This window comes from Gossypium hirsutum, chromosome D10, assembly GCF_007990345.1.
Source record: "Gossypium hirsutum isolate 1008001.06 chromosome D10, Gossypium_hirsutum_v2.1, whole genome shotgun sequence".
Classification (NCBI taxonomy): Eukaryota; Viridiplantae; Streptophyta; class Magnoliopsida; order Malvales; family Malvaceae; genus Gossypium; species Gossypium hirsutum.
The window spans coordinates 4,080,842-4,102,281 of NC_053446.1; the positions used below are offsets into that span (position 1 = coordinate 4,080,842).

General features: G+C 34.2%; 3 protein-coding genes across 7 annotated transcripts; 2 read left to right on the plus strand and 1 right to left on the minus strand.

Moving 5' to 3' along the window:
* Positions 1-380: 380 nt before the first annotated feature.
* Positions 381-1,933, minus strand: LOC107914525 (H/ACA ribonucleoprotein complex subunit 3-like protein). Its single transcript, XM_016843469.2, has 4 exons — positions 1,798-1,933; positions 1,618-1,696; positions 1,097-1,139; positions 381-624 (listed from the first exon to the last, which is right to left on the minus strand). The coding sequence occupies exons 2-4, from the start codon at positions 1,669-1,671 to the stop codon at positions 527-529; spliced, it is 195 nt and encodes a 64-aa protein (XP_016698958.1). The 5' UTR covers positions 1,672-1,696; positions 1,798-1,933; the 3' UTR covers positions 381-526.
* Positions 1,934-4,436: 2,503 nt separating this feature from the next.
* On the plus strand, positions 4,437-10,029 carry LOC107914142 (CBL-interacting serine/threonine-protein kinase 23). 4 transcript variants are annotated; one of them, XM_016842933.2, is made up of 15 exons: positions 4,438-5,019; positions 5,635-5,697; positions 5,785-5,856; positions 5,954-6,061; positions 6,535-6,615; positions 6,979-7,032; positions 7,124-7,249; positions 7,512-7,601; positions 7,698-7,817; positions 7,904-8,029; positions 8,122-8,226; positions 8,395-8,451; positions 8,534-8,608; positions 9,409-9,487; positions 9,733-10,029. In XM_016842933.2, the coding sequence occupies exons 1-15, from the start codon at positions 4,840-4,842 to the stop codon at positions 9,750-9,752; spliced, it is 1,356 nt and encodes a 451-aa protein (XP_016698422.1). In that variant the 5' UTR covers positions 4,438-4,839; the 3' UTR covers positions 9,753-10,029. The 4 variants fall into 4 exon arrangements, with proteins under 4 accessions (XP_040958778.1, XP_040958777.1, XP_016698422.1 ...); XM_041102844.1 differs by lacking the exon at positions 7,124-7,249 and having other exon boundaries at positions 4,437-5,019; XM_016842931.2 differs by lacking the exon at positions 9,409-9,487.
* A 3,708-nt stretch (positions 10,030-13,737) lies between these two features.
* Positions 13,738-21,252, plus strand: LOC107913808 (uncharacterized). Of its 2 annotated transcripts, none has more exons than XM_016842449.2 (8): positions 13,738-14,043; positions 15,056-15,305; positions 15,605-15,728; positions 16,419-16,762; positions 16,841-18,635; positions 19,258-19,499; positions 19,598-19,711; positions 20,871-21,252. In XM_016842449.2, the coding sequence occupies exons 1-7, from the start codon at positions 13,988-13,990 to the stop codon at positions 19,664-19,666; spliced, it is 2,880 nt and encodes a 959-aa protein (XP_016697938.1). In that variant the 5' UTR covers positions 13,738-13,987; the 3' UTR covers positions 19,667-19,711; positions 20,871-21,252. The 2 variants fall into 2 exon arrangements, with proteins under 2 accessions (XP_016697938.1, XP_016697937.1); XM_016842448.2 differs by having other exon boundaries at positions 13,840-14,043; positions 19,598-19,707.
* Positions 21,253-21,440: the final 188 nt, after the last annotated feature.

Here is a 21,440-nt window from a genome sequence, read left to right on the forward strand (position 1 = left end):
TAAGATAACAAGATAACAACACTTAGACACTCTCCCTTCACATGCAGCAGTAGAAGAGACAAACTGGACCCGACCCAAAAAGAACCCAAACCCATTGAAACCCAATTTAACAAAAAAAGAATTGAACTTGAAAAATTTGAACTCAAAAAAGCTCCAACATTGAACTCAGAAAACCCAAACTCGAAATTAATAATAAAAATAAAATAATCATGTTAAGCATTTTTATAAAAGCTTTGATATCATGTTAAGCATCTAACCTAACCCAAAACCAATAGGTAATAAGAGGAGGGGCTTAACTTTTAACATAGGAACATAGTAAACCTAATACTTAAAACAAAGATGGGACAACAACACTTAATCTAATCTTGGAACAAACAAAATACTAAAGTTACTTAGCTGTTTGTAATTTTAAATCACCATCGTCATCATAAAGGGACTCAGATATGAGCCGAAGAGGAACTTCATTACACATACAAAGACACCAAGTATGCTATATAAAAGTACAGCATGCATTACATGAAATGTTTCAGTATTTTAGTGGCGACTGCTGGGTAGGCAATAATCCGAAACGCTTCTTCAAAAGAACTCTTTGTCTTGAGTATTTGTCATCGGGGGAGAAACGAGCTGTGCGAATGTTGGTAAAAGATCAAAAAGACAATCATTAGATAACATTACAGTACTTGTGAATAAGATTTCTATGCAACTTTCCACCCATTACTGTTAAGTGCCATGGACGACACAAAGTGGTACCAACTTGCTGATGACTGGATAAATAAGAGACAGATAGCTAATGACCATGTAATCAGAGCTCAAATCATTACCAATTCTCCATCATGATAATCATCTTGTGTTGATTTTCAATCAATATGGGCAAAACAAAATAATGTAGATCAAAGCAGCTTACAGGAATACCGAATAAGTGCGTGTGTGTGCGCGCCCCTCAATAGACAAGCAGGGTCAAACATAAAATGTGCTAGAATTTCTCATAAAGGGTAGAATCAGAAGGACCATGAAAGAAAGAAAAATGTAAAAAAGACTATAAAACTAATGATCAGTGTATGCCAGAAATGAGATAAAATGCTTCAGGCCATATTACCTGGATGAGCAGACTGAGTAGGCAGCCCATGTGGTGATTCTTTCTGCACATAAAATCCATACAAATGTAAATATAAAGAATAATTTGCGAAATATTGATTATCCATATATTAGAAACCTAAAATATTGCTATAACAAAGATAATATGATGAAAGACAGCCTATGCTAGACAGCAGGACAGAGATTAAAACTTAATCACAGTCCCAAATTTCACATTTAAATCATTCCAGGGTTACTCCCTCAATTATTAAGAAAACGAAATTCTACCAAAAATTTCTTGCTTCCACAATAAAAAAGTCCTCAGCTATATTACAGGTTTTAGAGCAAATTAAGCTAAAAACTCAGTTTTCAAAACTAAAAAGTTCAAACTTTGGAGCACATAATACATATAAGGTCGTCCATCTCACAGTCTCAATCACCATATGCAGAACTTATCAAATTGCGGAATTAATACAAACCTCAGAATATTTGTAGTTTTAACTAATTATCAATAAAAAGAAGTGATGCGTATATGGGATTTACCTTAGTGGTGTAAACTTTGTCACCATTCTCATTTATGTAGAACTGGAGATACATCTTATCCGATCAAAATAAACACAAACTGTAAAAAGAGAGAGAGAAAGATTAGAACTTTCATGCAATTAAAAGAAAACCCAGATAGAAAAACCAAGTATATAAAGGAAACAGTGGATTTTTTTGCACCTTCTCTGATGGGGGAGGGCTAAGGAAGCAAAGCGACTAAGGAGAAAGGAAATTTAGGGGGTTTTCTAGGGTTTTAGGGTATTAGCAGAATGAGTGATGATGGGCCATTACTATCCTTGAAATTGGGCTAAAAGTACATAAATATAATTGCTTATTTAAATTTAAGATGGCCCAATTTCTTCAGTAAGATTTCGACATCACCAATGTCACAAGATGTCTTCCTAAATTTATGTTTGGATATTTATGTTATGTTATTTTTTCGTGTAATTATCGTGTATACAAGTATTAGCATAGTAATTAATAGTCTTTATTTATTCACTTTTAAAATTGAAATTATTCTAATATTTTTGAGTGAGACCAGTTCGCTTAATATCAAAATTGAGATCGTATACAACTATTTATTCAAAAGAGAAATTATATATTTGAAAAATTATTACCTATACCATGTCTGAATGTGTTGGATGAGGAACCTGTCTTCATTGGAGTACTTTCTTATTTTCTTCACGATTTTCATCTTCATTTCTATCCATAAATGATTGAGAGAGATGTAATCTTCAAGTGATGGAAACCAATGAGTTCCCAGTCGTGCAAGTTTTTTCAAGAAATTTATTGTCAATTTCAACCTTTCATGGCTCCGCAAGGCAAGGTAAGAGGACTGGGCAGATGGCACAAATTTAGAAGGTGCCGCTTCAGCTAAGAAAAGTGCAAATTTTCCAAGCCATTAATGCATATCTGCAAAGGTCCCTACTATGTACTTATCTCTTACGATCTTGTTTCTGAAACATCAAACATCAAATATAACTTTTGCTAATTAATATCAAAAAGTAAGTGTCGGCACTAAGAGTTAAAATTTTGATTAAGACCACCATTTCAATGCAAGCCAAACCATGTTCTTCCTTATATAAATCTTATCAAATACATAGCTTCAGCTTTGTGCTTATCCAAAAACCAGGGTTCTTTCTTGGGATTTTCTTGTTTCAAAACATCTTCAAAGCTTTTACTTACTTACAGACATGGCGAGTTCACGCCTTCCGAGGTTTATCATGGAAGTTGCTCCACCACAGTTTGTTACTGTGATGAGACAAAGAACAAGGACGATGTTGGATACCATTAATGAAGAGGATAATCTTGATGGTTCAAAGAGTTTATCATCAACCACAATTCCTGCAGGTGCTACTATGGCGACTGCTGCTACTGCTGCTTCTTCTTCTTCAGCTACTACTGTGACGGCTCACTCCAAGTATTTTTCTCAAAGGAGTGTCCAGTTTTTTAATTTTCAGTAACTAGAATGATGGTGTATTTGAAGAATATGTATCTTCAATCCCTTTCTTCGTTTCTTTTTTCTTCAACAACTAGCTAATTAGATAAGTCCCGGGGGATTGGCTTGATGATCACTGACCAAAACTTTGCTGAGACTTATATATGTGCTGTAAATGTAAGCCAGAAATGTTCATATTTTCATCAATAAGAACATTACGAATTTAACACCAAATTCTACTACTAAAGGATCGACTTAAATTCAAGTCGCATTAATCACGTTGTTGTTAGTACTTTACCATTCTCTTATAATTCACTAAAAAAATCATTATTTGAGCCAACTTGAAGATAACATTATTAAGGCGAGTTATTACGCACTCTTTCAAGGGTGGCTACTTCTAGACAAACCTCCTAGCTGTCTCTGTACCCCTACCCCTTTTATCATTGGGCGGTCATTTAGGGGCTTTAGCTGGTCGTCTGGGTTGTTTCCCTCTCAACGATGAAACTTATTCCCCATCGTCTCACGGACCAACTTCAACCGCTGTTATTTTGAGGTCATATCTAATATTCAAAGTTTGCCTCAATTTGGTACCGCTCTTGTGGCCCGCACCAAAACAGTGCTTTACCCCTAGATGTACAGTCAACTATTGCGCCTCAACACATTTCGAGGGGAACCAACTAGCTCTGTATTCGAGCGGCGTTTCATCCCTAACCACAACTCATCCACTAATTCTTCAACATCAGTCGGTTCGGACCTCCACTTAGTTTCACCTAATTTTCATCCTGAATATGGATAGATCACCCAAGTTCGAGTCTATAAGCAATGACAATTGTCCTATGAAGACTCGCTTTCACTACAGCTCCAGTGAGTTCTCTTAACCAAGCCACTGGTTAACCAGCTCATTCTTCAACAGGAACGTGGTCAAAGCCCTAGGCTCCTCCCAATACTTGAGAGCTTACGGGTATGAACATATATAAAATTTAAATTTATGAATAAAATGATCTAAAAATCAATAAATTTTATTAAGATTGAAATGTAATCTGTATACTTTAAAAGTTAACAATTCCATCTTCTTATTTTTTATTTAAAAAATTTTAGTCTAATTATTATCGTTGTTTGTAATTTTTATTAAAATTTGTCAACTTAATATATTTATTTTTGTCAATATAAGCAGCATCAATCTAGTTAACATACCAGGATGACAAGTATTGATAAAAAAAATATTAATAATGTTAATGATTAAAGGGAGATTTTTAAATTAGAAAAAATAATTTATCTATTTAAATATAGGGATTAAATTTTAAATTTTATCAAAGTACAGGGACTAAAATCATATTTTAACCAAACTGTAGCTTTTAAGGCTTTAATAGACTAACTGATTTGGGAAATTTTGCTAACGAACCCATGAAGGAAGCTCCTTTCATTGCTCATCTACATTCGTTCCCTTTCTTTAACCAATTTTCTTCACCGTTCATTTATCCGATTTCATGGGATACCTACACCCACTCTTCTGCTTTCTCTCTTTCCAAGATTTTCCCCCATTAATCTATCCAACTACATTTTCTTTTCCCATTTTAATCTTCATAAATTGAGTTTTATTTTCTTATTTTTGGGGAACAAAATGAGGGTGGCCAAGTCTCAGCTATGGCAACCATGCAAGAAAAAGAGGTCTTCGATTAACGGCAAGCTTTAATATAAACAAAGGGAAAATTGATAAAGATGCCCATTTTTTGAAAAGAAAATTACGAGGAAATAAAAAAAAAAAAGGGGGGGGAGAGAAAGTGATGACGACTCGCACGAGCTCGAATAGCAGGACACGTGTGGGGAAGTACGAGCTAGGGAGGACGTTGGGAGAAGGAACATTCGCAAAGGTGAAATTTGCGAGGAATGTAGAGACTCAAGAAAATGTAGCAATCAAGATTCTTGATAAAGAAAAAGTTTTGAAGCACAAGATGATTAGTCAGGTATTTATATTTATTTGAATGATTCTAATTAGGATTTTAATTATGAATTGACTTTGTAATCTTAATTTTTTATTGTTTCTCTTTCTTGCCTTTTTCTTTGATTTTCTTGGGACTCAAACGTTGATTGTGAGCATAAGATGACTTGTTTGGAGGACAAATAGAGTGTTAAAACAACTAGCAAGCGAATGGAGTTTTTAAGAACCAAACTTCAATGGGTTTATAATGATAAATTTAGTTTTATAAGTTTTTATCTTTTGTCAATTTAACATTTTTCTAATTAAATTTGAACCCATAATCTTTTCAGAATGAGTTAAAATGTTGTAAGGTTAGTGTGGTGCTAATCTCACATTCACCTGGATTGACATATAAATTATCATATTTAAAATTGTAATGTTTTAGTCCCTATTTTTATTAAAAAAACAATTCGATTCTTTTAGAAATAGTGGTCAAATTCGATTCCTTTTAAATGTTGAAGTTAAATTTAATTCAAATGAAAAATAAGAATTGACAAAAAAAAGTAATAAGAGTCAATTTTATCATTGTCTTTTTTAATAAGAAAGATGCTATTATTTTCTTTGCACATGCTACATTGTTCTTTTTCTTTGTCCTTCGCAGATTAAACGCGAAATTTCAACCATGAAACTCATTAAACACCCAAATGTCATCCGTATGTTTGAGGTTTGGCACAATTTTTTTCTATTTTACTTTGTTTGCTTGTTTCTTGTCTATGCTTCTTGGTGACTTCCACTGGTATTGTTTGTGTAGGTGATGGCTAGCAAAACAAAAATTTATATTGTTCTAGAATTCGTGACTGGTGGGGAACTTTTTGACAATATTGTAAGACATTGATAGTAACAAATATGTGTCTTTGTTTTGGAAAAGTGCTATCAGGATTCATTTAATGGCATTCATCTTATTTATGGACCAATACCAGGCTCGCAGGGGGAGATTAAAGGAAGATGACGCTAGAACGTATTTTCATCAGCTTATTAATGCTGTAGATTATTGCCATAGCAGAGGTGTTTATCATAGAGACTTGAAGGTGTGGGATATAGTTTGTGTTCACTACCCCTTCGTGGTAAAAGTACCATGGAGGTCGCTGTACTAGCAATCAGATTGCGTTTTGCCTCCTCTACTCGAAAAATGGGTAAATTAGTCCCTATACATTAGTTTGAAGAGCAAATTGGTCCGTTTTGTTAAAAATTTCATCTATTTGTACTGCTAAAAACTGATGTAATTGATGAAATAACCAAACAGTGATACACGATGTGCCACTTGTACTTCATGTTGACATACAAGGGCCATATTTTAACGATAGAAAATGGTGAAATTTTTAACAGAATGATCAATTTGCTCTCTGATCTAACATACAAAAACTAATCTGCCCATTTTTTTAGTAAATGGAGCAAAATGCAATCCGACACTCATTACAGGCATCTCTCTGGTACTTTTACCCCTCCTTTCGCCTATAGCAGTTAAATATGTAAGATTATTTGATATAGTATTTTGTAACAGCCTGAGAATTTGCTGCTAGATGCTAATGGAGTTCTTAAAGTTTCTGATTTTGGTTTGAGTGCTTTACCTCAACAAGTTCGAGTAAGTGTGTTGTCTTCATGTCTTATGACCTCTCTCTGTGAGTGATAACATTTATACAATATCTTATATTCATTATGGATTTCTTCTATGTGTGCTGCTTTTTCGTAATTGTGCAGTCTTATACTACTCATTTGCTTTTACACGAGTTAAAGATGACCATTTTTGTCCACTTTGCATGTGTGTGGTTTGACCTTTGCTTAGGTGATTAAATTTTGTGGGTATCAAAGGAGATGATTAACCGTAGAGCATATGGCAATGGTGTTTCCATCACCTACCGTATTGGTGGATGGGTGTTTATCGTTCATCTTTTCATAAGATACTGATAGAATAACTAAAACTGATTATTTGATCCTTTTTGTATAGGCGGACGGTTTACTTTACACAGCATGTGGAACACCAAATTATGTTGCTCCAGAGGTAGATAAGCTTTTGTTGTAAGCAAGATTCCTTTTTCTTAATGATCTATTAACTTTACTTTTATTACTTTCTTTTTTCTATCACTTTCTAGGTGATAAAAAGTAAAGGTTATGATGGAGCTAAAGCAGATGTGTGGTCATGTGGTGTTATACTCTTTGTCTTAATGGCTGGTTACTTGCCTTTTGATGACACCAATTTAGTGGCTTTATATAATCTGGTGCTTGTTCTCTATTTCTGTCTCTCAAATTTCTTTTTTCCTTTTACTTCAAAGTAAACAAATTTGCTAGAGTGTCATGTGTTATTACGTGCCAATTCATTATCAAAGAGAACACATGTACACATATAAGCAAAGAAAAACAGATACCTGCCATGTTTGTATCAGCCTAGTTGTCATGTTAGTGACCAACCAACTTGAAGTTTGATTTTTGTCTTCTGCATATAAAATGCTTTCTCTAAAAGAGTCCCCTGTCTGACTGCAGATATTTAAGGCGAATTTCAATTGTCCTCCATGGTTTTCATCAAGTGCAAAGAAATTAATCAAAAGAATTCTAGATCCTAATCCATTGACTGTACATACTTTTCTCCTTTTTTTCATGTTTTCCCCTTTTTTTCTTAAGTTGTATATGAATATTGTTTTCATTCTTTACTACTTGTGATTAAACTAGAGGATAACAATTGCTGAGATTCTTGAGAATGAGTGGTTTAAGAAAGGATATAAGCCACCTAAGTTTGAGGAAGCTGATGTTACTCTTGTTGATGTGGATTCCATTTTCAATGAATCAGGGGTAAGAGTTGTGTTTTTCACATATGGAACATGGTTTTGTGTTGTTGGTACAATGGGATGAATCTGTGTACATGGTTTTGATAACAGGGATCTCCAAACCTTGTCGTTGAACGACGAGAAGAAAGGCCTGCAGCACCTGCTATGATGAACGCATTTCAACTTATCTCGACGTCTCAGGGTCTTGACCTCAGTTGTCTGTTTGAGAAGCAAATGGTGTGTTAACCAAGTATCTTTAAATCATTATGTGATATACTAAACAGAAAATGGGAAAAATACCCATGGCACTCTTGACATTTTGATTACAGGGACTAGTTAAACGGGAAACAAGATTCACATCAAAAAGTCCTGCAAATGAAATAGAGGAAGCTGCATTGCCCTTGGGTTTTGATGTGAAGAAAACTAACAATAAGGTTTACTCTAAATTTTTACTGCATTTAATCTTTGTGCTTCCTACATCTGATGGACAATTGGACACTGAATGAACTGTAAATCTCTTTAGATCTTTCACCAGATATTAGTGATAACATGCTTAATTATTTTCTGTTTTTTTATGATTCACTTTCTTTTACATGTCACAGATTAAGCTGTTAGGAGAAAAACCTGGACGAAAGGGTCATTTGGCTGTTACAACAGAGGTACCTCTCGTTTAGTCATTATCTTTTTGCGCATAATTTCAGCTGTTTTCACCCCTTTAACCCTGCTTGTTTCCATCTTCAGATTCTTCAGGTGGCTCCTTCAGTTTGCATGGTTGAACTTCGAAAGTCTGGAGGAGATACCCTGGAATTTCACAAGGTATTAGAACTTATATAGTGCTGCTTATGAAAACACTTTCTTATTGAATATAAGTTCTAGGCCTCCCAGTGCTCTGCTAATACCAATGGATAGTTTTATTTACTAGTGGGTAAACTACAATTGCCACCCAGCTATCGATAAGTTTCTTTTTTGATCACCTAACTATTCAATTTTTTCTTTTTTAATCAGCCAGCCAGCTTTTAAAATTGGTATAATAGTAACTTTAACCTTAACATTTATACATTGTGTCAATTTAATTTTGATTCTAAAAAATTTAACTCTCAACATTTATACATTTTATAATTTTTTTTTCAATGTTTTTCACATTGTATCGAAAAAATTAATCCTAAATGTCACAAATAAAAGTAAAACTGAAAAAAAAAAACAAATCAAACAATGCGTAAATGTTGAGGGTTAATTTTTTTGAAATCAAGACTAAATTGACACAATGTATAAATGTTGAGGGTTAAAGTTGCTATCATATCAAATTTAAAAAGTTGCCAAGTTATCTTCCCGTTAGTAATTACTAATGGCTAGTGACCAAAAAAGAAAAAATCGAATAGTTGGATGATCATTTTGTAACTTTTCATTATTTGGTGACAAAAAGATTTTACTAATAGTTGAGTGACTACCAGTATAATTTAACCTTTACTAATTTACCTATAACCATGGTCACTCATCATGTAAAAGCATGCGATGGATATCACTTTGGTGTTCCCGGTTTTGAAATAACACCTTTGTTTTTCCCCTCCTAGCTTTATGTTTCCTTAATTTTACACACTGCTTTCTCAAATTTACAGTTTTATAATAATCTCTCTGCCGGGTTAAAAGATATTGTATGGAAAACAACAGAGGAAGGAAAACCGGAAGAAAATAAGGGTTAGTATATATAATACCAGCTTGTAGAGCTTACATATCTTTGAAGTGTAAATTTCTTATCATCCTATGATATTTTTTTGAAGGAGAACCTAAATTCAAACACTATTTTAGTTTGTATATGCATGACTTTAATGTGGAAGGCTTATAGTATGTCAACAATTAGCAGTTAGGAAGTGTTGTATTATGTTATAAACTCTATATTAGGTGATCCTTTTCTTCCATGGTTTTCGTGCAATTGATTGCAGGGTCTCTTTCATCCCGATGACCGGGGTTTTCCACAGACGGTGCATCTAGTCAGTTCTCTAAGGCAAACTTGTGTTACCGGTTACTACTCAAACGGAATATTTTTCTCATTTTCCGATGGTTGTAGACTTCACTGTGTGTAAAGCACTGTATGCATGTACCAATTATATATTAGCCTCTGTTGGAATTTGCAATTCTAAAATACAATTTAACTCTGTTGTTTGGAGACTTAACTATGCCCATTAGTTCAATTAATGAATAAAAAATAGAAAAAACAAAATTGGTGGTTGGCATTGAAATTTTTTGTTTCCATTTCTTTCTTTCTTTTTTCCAATCTTTGTTATACCTCTACTGTTTCAGCCACCTACTCTTCGGAACTGTTTCTCAGAAAAATCCTTAAAAACAACTCCTCAGCTACACAATGATGTGGGCCTTGCATAGGGACTGCTTCTTTTAATACTAACCGTCACATCTCATTTGAAGTGATTAGCAGTGTGTTTAATCATCATCTTACCTTAAGTCTATGGGGATAGACTCTTTGGCCAACTTGATTTGAGACCATCAATAGAAAAATGACATGTGACACCTCAGAATCATGGCTAAAGGTATATAAGCCCTTGGCTTGTCCGTGAAAGGGGATCTCTCTCTCTCCCAACTCTGATCAACCTACAACCACCATTATTTAAACCACTGCCTACAACGGCTCTCATCATTATCCTAAGAAGGTTAACCACCCTACATTACCATTATCTCCACCTCCTCCGATTATAGTGTCAACAATTGGTGTGGTGAGCGTGGATCACTTCCACCTTCACATTTCTCCTTATGGCAAACCCAAAAACCAATATCCTTAACGGACAAACTCAAGATCAAACCCAAACGAATCAAAACTTTAACAATTATTACACCTAGCCTTACCCATATCAACAATACTATGAAATATCAACAATACTATGAATCTTGCATTAGTTATCAAAGTTAAGCTTACACCACCCAAAGCCCAAATGCCAATCCCTAGCAATCGTTAATGTTGCAAGAACAGTTCAAAGCTTTTTAAGAACAATTTCGACAATCTTAAGAGTCCTAACTATGGCAACAGGAAGCATAACAATAACAACATGATTAACTCCAACATAATATGCGAAAATTATCGACTGCTCAAAAATGAGATAGAAGAAAAACCCTAATGTGAATCGTGAGCCACCCAAGCAAAAGAGTGCCAACATCGAAACAAGAGTCAACAGAAACACACCTCCATAGAGGGACCTAGAGTATGTTCCAAAGCACATTTCAGTTAGAGAGGCTGTAACACCCCTTACTTGATTCAATAACAAGTCCAAATAAAGAATGTCACGTTGAAAATTTTCAAAATTTTTTTATAACATTCAAACACTTAATTTGCTATAACTAGACTTAATTTCAACATTTGAAATTCAATTTTGTGTTTAATATCAAAATTTATACATATATCCACCATCCAAGCTTATTTCATAATCTTAAGATTTAATTTTAATTATTCTCACTAATTTATCATAAATTCGTATACATAAACTTAAAAAAAAATTCCAAATCACATACAAATCATAACAAATTTAACTTATTAATTTCAAATTTCTATTATTTAATTTTATACACAATTATTGATCAAATATTTCATGAAATCAAGTATATAATTATAATGCTCAAATTTATAACTAAATGTTTCAGAATTGAGAAAACAGTCTCTTTTCCTCAAATTTTACAGTTTTTATAAAATAGTCCCTAAAATTTTAATTTTATAGTTTTTACGATTTAATCTTTAAAATTTTAATTTTTACTATTCTTCAATTTAATTCCTTAAAAACAGATTTTCTTATTCTACAGTTCAGTCCTAAACCCCATTTTGTACAGTTATGCAAAAAAGTCCCTTTTCTGAAATTTCCAGATTTTACAATTTAGTCCCTACAACTCAAATTGTCAAATTTTCCACAAATTAGTCCCTAATTTTCAAACCATTAAACTTTCATATTCTGTTTTTCAGAATTATAAATTCTCGAATATATAAATTAGTCCTAAAACTCATGTTTTGAAATATTTATAATTTAACCCCTATAGTTTCAAACTTTACTATTTTATGCTCATCTTTCCAAATTTTCATATTTCATAATCATATAATTTAGTTGCTACATCAATGTTTCAGATTTCACTACCAAACCCTTAGAATTAAAAAATTTACAAATTTTATCAAATTAATCACTTAACAAATCATTTTTCAACTTACTCATCCAAAAAATATTTAAAATAAATATTTACCACTTTCAACATAATAAATACACAATTTCATCATTCAAAATAATTAATTTCAAATTAAAATATTATTAGTAAAAGCACTCCCGCTTTCTTACTTTCAATTATTCACTTAAAATCATTCACCAAATAATTCATAAAGTCAGTCACCATTCGCTTCATACATAAACACAATACTTCCATCACTTTCAACATAGAAAATAATTATGTACGCTCAATTATTGCAATTTCACAATAAATTATACAATTAAATAAATATAACATAATAATTTAAATAACTTACCCATATTTTCTCTCACTTCCATTTTCATCTTCAAGCCATCATGGTTGGTTTCATATAAAAGAGTACTCTTGAATCAAACTTTGGTGTGAAATCTCACTTTAATTTCATAAAAATTTCAAAGATTTTTAATTAAAATGAAAAAAGAATCAAATTGAATAAAATGAAACTTTTTTTTTCTAAATATAATTTTGAAGAAAACCATGGCAAAACCAATTTAGTCGAGGGACATATATATTATCAAGATGGTTGCCATATCAAGGTCTAGTAAAATAAATAAATAATTCATGAAGTTAAAAATAATAATTCTTAATTTAAAGAAAATAAATGTAATTATCTAAAAAAAATTCAAAATGAATGCACACATTCAGTATTTTCGATTTGATTTATTAATTATCTTTTTAAAACTTCTCAGTAAATATTTGAAACTTTTTTTTAGATAATTACGTTTATTTTCTTTAAATTAAGAGTTAATTTTTAATTTCATATATGATTTATTTTATTACTTTTCACATGTAATTATTTTATTGGGTTACTTAAGTAATAAATTAAGTCTCATTAAAAATATTTCACATCATTCCCTTTAATTTTTTTAACGATACTTTCATCAAATCTATTAGAAAAAGCAGTTTGAAAAAAAAAAAACAAAGGGTAGTGGTAAAAAAAGGCTCAAAAATACAATTAGAGTCATTTTGACTAAACATGTAAACGTTAGTAACTAAATTTGTGATTAAATATTTTTTTATATTTATACACTTTACCCTATACAAACAATTTTAAATTTGATGTTATCTATTTTAAATTTTAAATTTATAACTTGTCGGGTTTTAAATTTTTGTTTGTTTGAAATTTTAAAAATTAAAAAAAATATATTTAAAGTTTTAAAAAGAATAGTATATTGTAATGGATAATTTAATTAATCTTCTTTTATCTTTCATTTAAAATATTGAATATACAAGGTGTGTTTGTTATTAAAGTTGAGAAATATTTTTCAATCCAAATTATGATTTTAAACTAAAAAATTTGGTAAATAAGTAACTTTTTAAACTAAATTTTAAAACATTGATTTTAAATTTAGATTTTAAACTAAACTTTTTAATTTTAGACTTTTGAAAAAGTATTTTTCAAAAAAACTATCTTTATATCTCTCATGAAAACTTTTACTTTACAATATCATATTTAAAATAAATATTTTATATTCTAAAAATAAATTACGGACAACAATCCCAATAATAAACTGACCAATAATATCGTTCAAAATTTACCGTCATTAACGGACCCCTTTTGGGGTCGAGCAAGAAATTTTTCCCAACTGGCTGGTCTTAAACCTAAATTAATTAAAATTCATAAAAATATATAAATATTAATATGAAAGCATATTTATAATATTTTATTGTTTTAAAAGTTTTTAAAATGGGTTGCGCAACCTAATTGAAGGGCATTTCATAAAAAAGGAAGCGAGGCTTGGTAGGCCCAAATACATAGAAAAACGTCCGACCCATCACTATTAAAAAAGAAGACTCGTGTTACGGCCTGGCAAGTATATATACTCGCGCTATAAGTTGGAGCTAACAATGTCAAGCGCTCGGGTTTCAAATTCGAACGAGTTTCGACTCGGCTGGTCTTGGTTTTAAAACTATTACTCTTAGCCCGAAAGAGGGAGGAAGGAAGGGAGCGAAGGCGCTGCAGCAATGAGAGAAGAGGTCATTAGCTCTGGTGGGACCATAGATCCCACTCCTGCTGCGAGGTACCAACTCTTGCTACTCTCCTTTTACTTGCTTTTCAATCTCAATTTTCTCAAATTAGGGTTTCCTTTTGTTTTCCTCAGAATCCATTTTTTAGGTGAATATTCGGATTTTGTTTCCTGTTTTCCCGTGTGATTTTTAGGGTTAGTGTTAGGTTTGCTGGATGTGTTTTGGGAAGGGAAAATGGTTGAGATTTTGTTAAATTGCTGGAAAGTGAAGAACAAGCCATACGGGGTGGAATTCCGCTAGATATCCTAAATTTGAGCTTTGGCGTACTTTTATTTGAATCCAAATTAGGAAAAGGGAAAATTGAAAACAATTAATTAAACTCAGCTTGCATTTATGTAGCCAAAAAAAAGGTAAAAAAAAGCTTTTGCATTTCGAAGTCTTAAGTAGGTCACTAGGTTTATGCTTTTATCTCTGTACACACTAATAATGGCTTTCCATAGAAGTGATGATAATCTAGAAAAGATATTGTTCGTCATTTGTATGGTTGGTTGTCAACCCGCTAAGTCATTATTTATGCTATTTTTTGGTTAATTTAGCTGTAGAGGTATAGAGGATGGAAACTGGATCTATTTCAGCTAGGAACATGTCATTTCATTAGCAGGAAAGTTTTTGTTTCCTGTTAAAGAACTGACCTATAAGGGACAGGTTAAATTCCCTTAGCGCTAGACAACAAAAGTGCCTTAGACCATTTCGGGCAAGGCACATTTGATCAAGCCCACACTTGATTCCCATCCATTACATGCTTTTTTGCATGGCTATAGGTGCAAAAAAGCCTGCCTAATTGAAGTTTTCTTTAATTTCTTTACTTTTTATTGGTTGTACCTTTATTAGTAAAAAAAGAAGAAGAAAAAAGATAGTATCAACTCTCTACTTATCATTGATCGATTATCCAACAATTGATATGGGATAAGAAAATTGTGTGTATTGGCCAACTAGAGAAATAGTCCTATTATTGTTACTACGTTATGAACTCTGAAAAAAATGATGATTCTTGTTCTTTATCAGTTCTGCTGGGGCATCCTCACCTGCTGTTCCAACAAATGTTGGCAGTGTGGATTGGTCTGGTCATGGTCAAAATTCCAAAGCTGCTTCTCAATCTTGTGTTGGATCCCAAGCTCCACGGATTTCATTCAGTACTAGTGCTGGTGGATCTGCCCTTGGATCATCTAGAACTTCATGTCGACCATGGGAAAGAGGGGATCTTCTCAGGCGTTTGGCTACATTTAAGCCTATGAATTGGTTTGGGAAACCTAAGGTACACGCTTGATCTATCTTCAGCATCTCCTTAGTAGAAATGTAGTTCAGTGGAGTTTGCATTTTGTCTGACCTGGTTTTGTCTTATTTGTGATATTTAATATTCATCACAGTTGGGCAATTGCCTTATCACAAAGGACATCTTGGGCTCTTTTTCATGCAATCTTCTAAGTTTTCCCTGGGTTTTAAAGTGATTGCATATGCATTGAGTCAAGCATGTAAAAGGTTTAGTTTCTTTTAGTTGTTGAATATGCTTAATCTGATCTTAAAGCAAACTGCTGCTTTTCAAATTAATCGTAGGTTGCAAGTTCATTGGCTTGTGCTCAAAGAGGTTGGGTAAATATAGATGTTGATAAAATTGTATGTGAAACATGTGGGGCATGCCTGCATTTCGCATCCTCCCCATCGTGGGCTACTTCTGAAGGTTAGATATTGTAACTCAACTATTTCCTTTTCTTTATTTGCTTCTTCCTGGGGATATATAATCATTGTAGTAAGACCATCACATAATCTCCGACCTTTCTACTTAATGATGCTTTGAGATGTGCTCAATTATATATAAGAAAATAGATGACCAATGATGTAATGGACAGATAAATGGAAGAACTCACTTTTGGAACAGTTATTTTCCAATGAACTAATTGTGCTAATAGGAAACTTTAGTTCTTCGCCTAAGGAAGGTGATAATAGTTTGACATGGTATTAGCTAAGAAAAATAAATTGTAGGAAACCTTCATGTTTTGTTTGCTTTATGTGTTTCTAAAGTGGTTAATTCTAAATACTTGCTTTTGCTTCCTTTCGTTTTTCTTTACATCAGCTAGGGAATTGATGAACTGAGCCATTTGTATTTGTTTGACTACTTGTTACATTAGCTTACTTATTATGGTAGGTCAGTAGCTGTAACAGTTGTTCTTGTTTAGGTAAATGAACTGTTTTGGTTTGTTTGGCTATCTGAAGGTAATATTATCAATGGTGTTTTTTCTGAGGGGTTTGCAGTTGACAAGATTTTGCTAGCAGTGCATTTCTAATGGTTCAATATGTTTTGGTCTCTCTTCTTTTCCTTTTTTTTTTCCTAACACTTTATTTATTTCTTTTTGTTTTTCCGCCTTTGAAGTTGAGGATGCTGGTGAGGCCTTTTCCAAGCAGCTGGATATCAGGCACAAAGTTTCTTGTCCTTGGAGAGGAAACAGCTGTCCAGAAAGCTTGGTCCAATTCCCTCCAACGCCCCAGTCTGCCCTAATTGCAGGGTACAAGGATAGATGTGATGGACTTGTGCAGTTTCAGTCTCTTCCTATAATTGCTACATCTGCAATGGAGCATATGCGAGTTTCTCGGGGTCCACAGGTTGATCGCCTTCTCTCTCTGTTGCAGAATTATGTGTCAGAGTTTGAATCCAGATCAGAGAGTGTACCAGAACTTGATGTTACTCGAGATGGTGCATTTTGTCTGTACTCTCGTGTAAGATATTTTAATGTGTTTTTATCTGTTGGTAATTGGCAATGTTTCTATGTTCTTATGTGCTTTACTCTTTTACAGTCACAAAAGCTCATAAGTTTGTGCGGATGGGAACCGAGATGGCTTCTAAATGTTCAAGACTGTGAAGAACATTCTGCTCAATCAGCTAGAAATGGATGTTCTTTTGGCCCTAACAGAGCACAGGTTCATCTTTCACAGGATCCTGGACCAAGCAAAAATGCTCTTGCTCCTTCAGCCAAGGACACTGGAAAAAATAAAGTGTTAGTCATGGAGTCACGATCTGAATTCAGGGTGCCTTTGTTAGACTGTAGCTTATGTGGTGCTACTGTCAGGATATTGGATTTTTTAATTGTTCCTCGACCTGCTCGTGTTGCTCCCAACAACATTGATATCCCTGACACAAGCAAGAAAATGGGGTTGACACGTGGATTAAGTGCTGCCAGTGGAATTAGTGGTTGGGTTGCTGCTGATGATCCAGAGAAAGAACTGACTGAAGACCGTGATGAAGTAGGAACGACTGATGAGAGAAAATTAGTGCCAAAAACAGATGTTGATTTGAATCTTACAATGGCTGGGGGTCTGTTTTTCTATAAGTTGGGTAGAGCCACATCATCCAGAAATATGAATGATGCAGACATGGGTCGGGATCTAATGATTGGGCAACCATCAGGTAGTGAGGTTGGTGATCGAGCTGCTTCTTATGAATCACGGGGCCCTAGTCCTCGCAAGCGAAGCTTGGAAATAGGTGCCAGTTCAGATGATAGGCCACAGTTATGCACCCAACAGGCTGATAGTGTTGAAGAAACTGTGATTGATCGTGATGGTGACAAATTCAATGATTGCAGACAATATTCTGCTGGCCCTTCCAAACGTGCCCGTGATTCAGATTTTTTTGATACTTACTGCTCACCGTATCCAAGAGATTCCTCTGAGGCAGGCCCAAGCCATTCGGTGGGTTTTGAAACTCATGGAGATGGTGGCAATAGAGTTGCTCTGTTTAGGCAAGGAAGTAACCAGGTTATTGAAATCCCGTCAGTGAGAGATTCAATGCGTGCGTCCTCTGTCATTGCTATGGATACTTTGTGTCACAGTGCAGGTGGTGACTCTATGGAAAGTGTTGAGAATTATCGCGGAGATGTTGACGATATTCATTTTCCCTCATCTAGTACATATGGCCACCTTGACATGAATGAAACATCAGAGTTGAATTATAGTAATCAAGCTCAGCAGAGTATTTGTTTCCAACCAGCTGCAGAGGAAGTTCCAGGTGAAATGGGCATCAGCAGTACAAATGACGGGGAGGAAATATTCAATGCTGAACCTGAAACTGTGACAGCTCAAGCTAGGGATGGGCTTAGTTTTGGAATTAGTGGGGGGAGTGTTGGTATGTGTGCCAGCCATGAAGCTGAAATTCATGGAGCAGATGTGTCTGTGCATAGAACAGATAGTGTAGTTGGTGATGTGGAACCCAGAATAGAAGATGTTGAAAATCAGGGTCAAACTGGTGAATCTGCTCCAGATCCTGGGTTGATGGATGAGGTTGTCCCTGGTGAAATAAATAGGGAGGATCCTCATGGTGACAGCCAGGAAATGTTGTCACGCTCCTTGGGGCGGGCTGACAGTGGTTCAAAAGTTGATGGTTCTGTCAAAGCAGAGTCTGTTGAAAGTGGTGAAAAGATAAGCCAAAGCTGCAAACTAGCCCCAGATAACAGTGCTCATCCTTCTCTCTCCTGCAATGCTAATATGTACTCTGGTAATGAAACACCCAAGAAAGAGGAAAAAGATGCTGGAAAATCATCTTCCATAAACAACTGTCCTGAGCCAGAGTCAGATTTTGCTGTTGCAAATGGAATAGGTAAACTCTATGTGCCTTACTTGGTAGATCCTAGCTACCAATTTGCATTGATTTACTTCTAAGGCTCATTGGGTAGTTTAACCCTCTTTTTATTTATTTATTTATTTATTTCACTTTAATAAAACATAAATAAGGCGACAAAACTAATTCATCTAAGAACCGGCTGTTAAACAAAAGGAAGATTCCCCTCTTTGGTGCCCAGGTATGATGTAAATTTTCCTTTAACTTGCATGAGGTTTCAATCATAATCCCTCTGGTTTGTTTTGAAATTTCTTTCACCCAGCCTACTAAAGCAGTAACAATGAGCTAGTCTCAGTACCATAAAAAATTGACTTCTAGGCTGGAATTAATCAAACTTTTATCTGGATCATGTACTTATTTGTATTGGTTGCTAGATTTATTTGTAATTAGCATTTATCAGTGTACCATATGTGCAAGGAAAATTGTACCAGTTCAGTTCTGACTGAAGTTACCTTCTTCCATTTAACCATATCAGACTTTTGGTTTGTGTTGGAATACATGTTTCATGGAACTGTATGAAAAATTGAAGGTGTTCCAGTTCCAGTTCCAGTTCCCTTCTTTTTCTCTTTGGGATGCCTTATCAAGACTACTTGTTTTTTAGGCCCCCCAAAAGGAGAAAGCAATTATGAAGAAGCTGTAGAATTTGATCCGGTTATTCATCACAACCAATTCTGCCCTTGGGTGAATGGAACTGTTGCTGCTGCTGGCTGTAATGGCTCCAGTGCTGATGTTGTTGCACTCTGTGGATGGCAGTTGACGTTGGATGCCTTGGATGCCCTGCGGTCACAGGGGCATATTCCTGTACAAACAGTACAGTCTGAGTCAGCAGCATCGCTGTATAGGGTTTGTTTGTCTTAATACTGAAATATGGTGGTTCTTGGGCCTACAGGCTACTACAGTAACCCTTCATTTCCTCAACCATTGCTAATTTTCTCTTGCAGGATGATCACCAAACTCCTGGTAAAAAGCTCCATCGACGGCGTCCTATGAACAAAAATCACGGGCAATAATGATGGCCAAACACGACGTGTAAAGACATCTTCAATGGCTAGTAAGTATGTCACTTATGTAAAATGATTGGTTGTAGCTGCTTCTAATCATGCATCTTTCTTCATGTAATCTTATTCTAAACGGATTTGGATCGTCTTCCTGGAAGTTTAGGTCTTATCCTTCTAGGTATGAAACAAATTTTAGTTAGGGAGCGTGGTGCGTCGCATGCAGTACATGCATATGTGTATATATATCTATATCCTTTTGTTTTCTGGAAGTGAAAAAGTAGTTGAAATTATCCATGTTTTATTCTGGTCCAAATCTACAATGTATATGTTATGTATAAAAAGATCAGCTTAATTGATCTTAGATTGACAAAACTAGAATAAACTTCTATTTCAATGGGGAGTGATCATACGTGCTAGCTATTATTGTTGGTTACGCGGCTGTCATAAGCATATCTTTTTGGCAGGATTATTTACATATATTATTTACACGGCTGTCATAAGCTATAATTATTATGTATAAAAATATATTATTTACATATATTATACCTCAATGCTCTTGTGAAAATTCTGGTATAATTTGCAAGTCTAATGGCAGTGAAAAGCCCTTGATTTTCCTACACAACAACACTATGAAATAGGTGGTTTGGGGTTGAAGTTTTGGAAGTCTAAATGCTGAACATAGGTTATTGATGCCTATTATTAAAGAAAAAAAGCTTTTTCAGTAATCATGGCCAATCTCAAAAGAGTTCAGGAAAATATAAGGAAGGCAGGCACGGACACACAAAAATATAATATGGTAGCATTATTTTAGTGTCAGAGTTAAATCTAGTAAAAAATGCATCCTTCTTTGAGCTCAAAAAAAAAAAAGAAAAAAAGATGTTAACTGACATGCATACAAGTTTAATTGGCATCCCCAAGTATAACTGCTACTGTCAACAATGCATGTAACCTTCTTCTAACTCCACCCCCCCCCCCCCAAAAAAAAATTTCTATTAAAAGATTTTCAATGATTTTATAACCTGAAGCGTGTTATTATTGCATCACTTGTGTGCTTTGGTCAGTAAAACAATAAATTTGGACAACACATGCAATCCTACTGCAAATGTGATTGTCGTGTCTACATGATAGAACCTGTTGTTAACAAAGGCTTTACTTTAACTGTAATTATGTCTATCCTCTGGCTTTCATCTTCGTGTTGTATGCCAATGTCATGTAGGATGGAATAAGCATTCTCAACGGTTGAAGCAAATTGGAAAAGCTTTTTCAGTCATTGCCACTGGAACTGCTGCCACTAGCCCTGGGGAAGTTCCGTCATTTCTTAATGTCCCTTCTTGTTAAACTCTTATTTCATGGTAAATTACTTTGAGTCAATTCTTACTGCATAGAGGATCTATTATGCTTTATTTAAGCAGGTTCTTCTCAGTATTATGAGCATTATTATTATTCACTTGATCAGTGATGTGACAGTGAACATTGCTGTTAAGAACAAAGCTTTTGTTTTTCTATTCTTCTGGGTTTTGGTTTGTAATAGATAGTGAGAATATTGTAAACTTAGTTAGCTCAACCTTAATAAGATTTTGATCTCTACTTAATGCTGACATCGGTTTATCTCTCTGCTCAGAACCCAACTATACTCTTTTTTTCTCTCTAATTTTGTCATTACAATTGACTATCCTGTTTATGGTCGACCATTTTCAACATGAAGTTTGTTTACAGACATATTTCTATGTGATAATGTCATATTTTGTTCATGAATTATAAATTATGCAATGTTGTGCTTTAACTT